Source organism: Aethina tumida, chromosome 3, assembly GCF_024364675.1.
Source record: "Aethina tumida isolate Nest 87 chromosome 3, icAetTumi1.1, whole genome shotgun sequence".
Classification (NCBI taxonomy): Eukaryota; Metazoa; Arthropoda; class Insecta; order Coleoptera; family Nitidulidae; genus Aethina; species Aethina tumida.
The window spans coordinates 33,722,103-33,728,033 of record NC_065437.1 but is presented as its reverse complement, the minus strand read 5'-3'; the positions used below and the strand labels follow the sequence as shown (position 1 = coordinate 33,728,033).

General features: G+C 28.8%; 1 protein-coding gene across 1 annotated transcript; it reads right to left on the bottom strand.

The window, feature by feature from the left end:
• Positions 1-3,700: 3,700 nt before the first annotated feature.
• Positions 3,701-4,393, bottom strand: LOC109596279 (odorant receptor Or2-like). The gene is made up of 4 exons (XM_020011787.2): positions 4,367-4,393; positions 4,211-4,315; positions 3,995-4,150; positions 3,701-3,934 (listed from the first exon to the last, which is right to left on the bottom strand). The coding sequence occupies exons 1-4, from the start codon at positions 4,373-4,375 to the stop codon at positions 3,887-3,889; spliced, it is 318 nt and encodes a 105-aa protein (XP_019867346.2). The 5' UTR covers positions 4,376-4,393; the 3' UTR covers positions 3,701-3,886.
• Between the last annotated feature and the right edge of the window lie 1,538 nt (positions 4,394-5,931).

Sequence of the window (5,931 nt, the reverse complement as noted above, 5' to 3'; positions counted from 1 at the left end):
GAAGTGGCAGAAGCAGTGTTTGAAACCTGAGCATCTCAAATAATGTAATTAATGAACCCACTAGACGTCAAAAGTGTGCAAAAAATCTGAGCTTGACTTTGAATAATGATTTTACATTAACTTAGTTCTGAATGCCATATAGGCTTTTGCTTTCCCAAACAATTTCACTTCGTGGTCTTTATTGGCTCCCACGATTCGTAATTTCAATCGAAAATCGGACAAAAACATGTTTGAATATTTTTTTTACACAAACGAGGGACGATTTAGTGAAAATGTATTATTATTATTATAAGAAGTTTTTTAGTTTCACTCTATTATTACCGACTAAGATGCTTCCACAAATGGAGGATCATAACCAATAAAAATTGAATAAACTGGCCGAATAATTCAAATAAATCGGCACATAAACCGGTAATAAAATGAAAATCAAATAAAGAAAATAATGAATTCGCAACACTGCGAAATTTATTAGGACTATAATGGTTTTTTGACTTCGCTTTATTTGAAGTACATATCGTGAAAAATACATTTGAAATCTCTCAATGGGATGATTTGGAAGCTTCTAAAAGTGCGAAGGCCGATGACAAATATTTCAACAGTAAGAATGCATCGAATAAAGGGCAAATATATGAAAATGGGATGGCTTTTTTACGTAAAGTATAGAGCTCGAAATGGGATCCACGCATCAGCTCGAAGATAAAACATAGGAAATTTCCAGAAATTGGTTCGCTGCCAAAGCAATTTATTTTTTACATTTACAACGTATGTTTTGTATAAATGTGTACAGACTTCAATAAAGGGTTCATCTCTATAGTAGTTTCCTGAATAATTAATTGGAAAATTGTAATTTTCAAATGAAATTCTTTGATTATTCTAAAACTTTTAGATATATAGTACAGATGTAGAAATACACAATTTTTAAAATAAATCCAAATTACTTTTTCCTTTTTCTTCCAGTCGGCATTTATCTGGTTAGGTTGCGTCATTGCTATGGGTCGGTCCAACGGAGGCAAAACGGGTGTTTCCCCAGTGCAACATAAATCTATAATTAACGCTAAATTTGAATAAAATAAAACGCGCAAAGATTTATTTTGGCGCAGAAAACGCCAGAACAATGCATTACTCAAGGGCGTAATAATGCAGTCTTCGACGCAAAGCCTGTTATATGTGGCATGTTAGCATACTGTTTACCTTAAGTGGGTCAGATAGCGCCGTAAACAGCAAACAATTGTTCCAACCGGGAATCGTTCAACTTTACGGCCTTCCGATAAATCAATTATAAGGCGTCCTGTCAGGACCTCACCAAATATATTATTACATTTGCTGTTTATATTGTAAACATATTTCCTGAGAATGACATTATTGCCCAATAAATATACGAAAGGCTTGGGAACAAGACAGGACATAAAAAATTATGGTGTACGAACCAAAACTGTTCTTTATTATTATTTAGCGACTCACTTGCAAACTTTAATGTTCAACCCAATCGATGACTTGCCAACATTTGCTGCAGGAAAATTCATATTGATTTTTCTGGCAAACAATACAGATGGAGAAAATATTGTGAATAGAAAAAAAAGCTAGTCTTTATCACTGTTTTGCGGCTTGCTATAAAATTTAATGGAAAATCGATCGGAGACATTGTGTACGATATTCGAATTTTAGCATGTGTGGAAATTTTGTTGTTTTACTCGAGTTTTATTATATTAAAATATTAATCTGTTGTATAATTAAATTGTACAAATGAAATATACTAAAATTGGTAAAACTATATCATTGTGAGAATTATTTTACGCTTTACGGACATGTCTTTCATTTGCATCAGACTCAAACCTCACGAGTCCCTAAAATTGTTAAAATTATATTATTACTAGAATGTTTTTACGATTTGGCCAATTTTATAAAAACATTTTCTGTGATAGTTTATAGATTTATTATAATTTACAGTTCTTCATCTAAGTAAATTTAAATTAATATATTTGTGGAAACTTTTCTTTTTATATTATAATTTTATTTTTTTTTTGTTATTATTTACGTATATTTTAGATAACTGTTTTAATTTTAAATTACTTTGTCATAGTTATTTTTTAATTTTAAAAAAATGTATTTGGCTATTTTGTTATTTTGAGCAATTCAATTACTAATAAAATAGAAAAGTTTCTTAATTTTTAATTTATTATTTTTTCATTTTCTATATCTTTTGTGTTTCTGATCTTGTTAAATAACAATTTTGTATTAATATTTTATGTATTTCTTATTCTCAGAGGAGAAAATTAAAAAAAAAAAAAAAAAAAATAAGAAATACTGACCTAAATTTCAAACCATTTGTATAAACTAGATATAATTTTGTTTACTATACTTAATAATTTTTAACAATTTATTATTTCTTTTAAACAATTTTTAACTTATACTTACTTACTTATTTAGATTGCTTTTATTTTTTTATTTATAAATTATTTAGTAACTCTTTTAAAAGTTAATTTTATTTTTTCTGTTATTATGGACAAATTAATTACTACTTACTATTTTCAATAGAAGCCCTGTGTACGATAACGGTAAACTATTATTATTACGTTTTAGACAGTCTTTTATAAATATATACAATTTACAATTTTTTATCTTAAACAAATTTCATAAATCGTTTTCATAACATTTTAGAAAATATTTTAAAATATTCCCTAGTATTTTTATATTTTATAAATTTTACTTAATATTTTATTGATGTTGTTTTTGTATTCCAGATATTTTATAATTTTAATTGTTTCAACAAATCATTTAGTAACTTTTTAAAAGGTAATTTAATTTTGAGTTTTTCTGTTACTTTAGGCAGTTTAATTACTAGTAAAACCTTTTACAAGTTTTCTTTTTAATAGTACCTTCTCCGCTCTATTGAGAAAATAATTCTAATAAAAATTCAAAACTTTTGCATAAATCTCTAAATATTATTCTGTTTATACTTAATAATTTTAACAATTTAATGTTCCTTTTATGATTCATTTTTATGTTTATAAAAGCTATTAGGAAATGGAATACGGGTGTAGTAAATAAATCGTTAAATATGTATTTCCAAATCGACTAAGAAACGAACATAACCAACACAAAGTTGGTAATATGATTTAGATGTAAGGTGTACCGGATGTTGCAGGGAATCGTGACCAGAAGTTTTGACTACATACATAATACACTTATATAAAATTTACCATAGTCTCAGAAGTTAGGTAGGGCGGGCAGACAGAGAGAAAGCATCTGGTTTGTGTTCCATAAGTTCGATCTGTCTGGAAAACATTCCGCGGCGTAACAGTGGGAAAACCCAAACCAACCCATGCCCTTCTCATTGATTACTTAATTTTCCCCGGCGGTGTTAGTATATTGTTTGAGGGCAACGGCGAGTGATATATAATTTCCAATAAGCTGACATCCGCCGCGCTCGATCATTCCTGCAATAGATATTAGTGAGATAGCGGGAGGAGAGAAAGACCGTGGGTTATGAAGTGTGACTCGGCACAGCTGCCACTGACGTAGTCTGAACGCGAGCCCAGGATATCAAATATTGAAGGAGGAATATTTACTACGGAAAGGACTCTCTTTAAGTGGACATAATATACTGTCGTTCTAAACTTTCCTGTTTTATATATATATATGCCGTCCCGACTTTTTAGATCCGAATAAAATCTGTTTTAATAAAACGCCACCATAAAACTTCCATACTAAACAATACATTGTCATATTTACGTAAAAGTTTCATATTAATCAACATTAAATTAGTATAAGTGCTTACATTATTAAGTTCATTATCTAATAACATTTTTGCATAGAACATTTGTAATCTACTTAGTATTCTACAAATTTGACAGTGACGTAAAATTTAATGGAACACCAAAATCCATTAGTTCCGTTGTATGAGTGCGACGTATGAATATATCGCTTTGAAAATCTACAAAAATTACTCAGATAATTGAAATAAAATATAATAACTCTGTTCAATTTTACTTACGCTTAGCAAAGCGTCCACTTTCATTTTGTAAATTGGTCCAATAGATAGAGACAGTGGCTTTTGGGCTCTGGCAATAATCAAAATATAATACATTTGGACGTCCTTCTCGTATGTGTACCAATCGGATTCGAAGGCTGCCTGAGCAATGTTTAAACTCTACAATAAATAAATTATATTTACACTTTTGTAATTTTTACTTTACTTTTATTTACTTACGTCATCAATAATACAATGAGCATACCAGTAAGTAAAAAATAATTGAAACGAAAGAGTTGAAAAATAGGAAAACACCATACATTGCACCACAGGCGGAGTAGAGCTCTAAAAATAATAATTGGAATAATCTTCTTAAAAAGTTTAATATTATTGAACCTCCATCATTTGAAAGACGAGCAAAGACATTTGAAATGATGAAATTATAAAATCCATCATCATGAATAATTGTAATGATTTGTCAATAGTTTCAACAAACCTAAAACAATATCGTGTCTAGTTTTTGTGTTTTAATAATATTTATAATTATCACAACTTCATTTCTCTTTCGATTGTTTCATAAATTGGAAAGACTTCTTCTCTAAAGCAATTTACAACATGATAAATATTTTTACTTACTGAATTATTTCCTGATGGTCCATCATAATCAATCTGATAATGACTCTTTGGGCGTCTCCATAACTTACGTTGTGATTTTTTTCATACATATGTGCAAATTTTGTGAAGTTTCTTAGAACGTACTGCAAAATATTAAGCTGTCCGGAACAAAATATTAACATGCAAAAGAAAAAGGCGCCGCCATAAACTATATAAGCGTATCCATAAAATCCTCCCAGCAATTGTAAGGTGTATGCCCAACCATAATGTAGATTTGGATCAAAGGGAAACCATGAGGAGAATATGAAATTGTGCTGCTTGATTGTTGAGTTATTTTCTGGTTCTTTTGATGGTGCAAGAAACGGTGTTATGAAATAAAGAGATATACCACAAGTTCCATAAATTACATAAAATACAGTGGCATTGGTGGCTTTTTTTACGAATGACTGATAGATTGACGAAATTTTATGATCCGAAGAACCTAAAATCAGTATGTAATATTTTTTAGAGTGTAACTGGAAAATTTTACCAATATATAATTTCTCTTTTATATTAATTTTATTAATCAAATCTACTATTTGAGGAGATTTTATTATAAGCATCTTATAAATGTTTATCATATAAACAATGGTAACTCCCAAATTTACTGAAGTCTCCTTCCAATCTTTGCCAAATATAATACAAGCTTGAATTAATTGTGTAGAAACGAAAGTTATGTAATAACCGAAGCTAGAAATTTTAATTAAAAGTAGTGGCTAGGTATTATAAAGTACTCTTACCTTAACTTAAAATAAAAATTGTACAACTTCATTGTAAAAGTAGAAACTTTCAAAGGCCAAAGACCTAAAGCGATGGTAAGATATTTCGGAAACCTCATAAGTAAAGGGTCGTCCATTTTCACAACCCAAATATGTGTTAAGTCTATGAAATTCTGTCATGAAATACTTGAATAGACATGTTCATAAATGAGAGTCATACGTTCGTAAATATTAAATGAGAGTTATTAAGAAAGCTGAATAGATTTAAATCTAATAACAGAAAATTATATACCACTGGCGTTCTATATATCTTTGGCTTTTAATCAGGGATTTACGTATTTGTTTCAAATAAAAGTTTTTGTTCTAATATAAAAAATAATAATTTGTATTTATCTATAAATGTATTATATATTGGGATACTAAAATATTATTCATTTTATTATGGTTTATTTAAAAAAAATATTATTGTTCCAACACTGGTGGAAATACATAATAAGAATTTAACGCTTAGTGTAGTTTAAAGTGAAACTTTCAAATTTAAATTGTTAAGTAGAGTAATTTAAAAGTCGATTCACATTTAATTTTAAA

Excerpts from the sequence above, each read along its gene's own strand:
- LOC109596279 (XM_020011787.2), bottom strand. Across the intron at positions 4,151-4,210 it reads CTCATTGTATTATTGATGAC|AGTTTAAACATTGCTCAGGC; the intron begins GTAAGTAAATAA and ends TATTTATTGTAG. Across the intron at positions 3,935-3,994 it reads AAGTGGACGCTTTGCTAAGC|ATTTTCAAAGCGATATATTC; the intron begins GTAAGTAAAATT and ends TAATTTTTGTAG.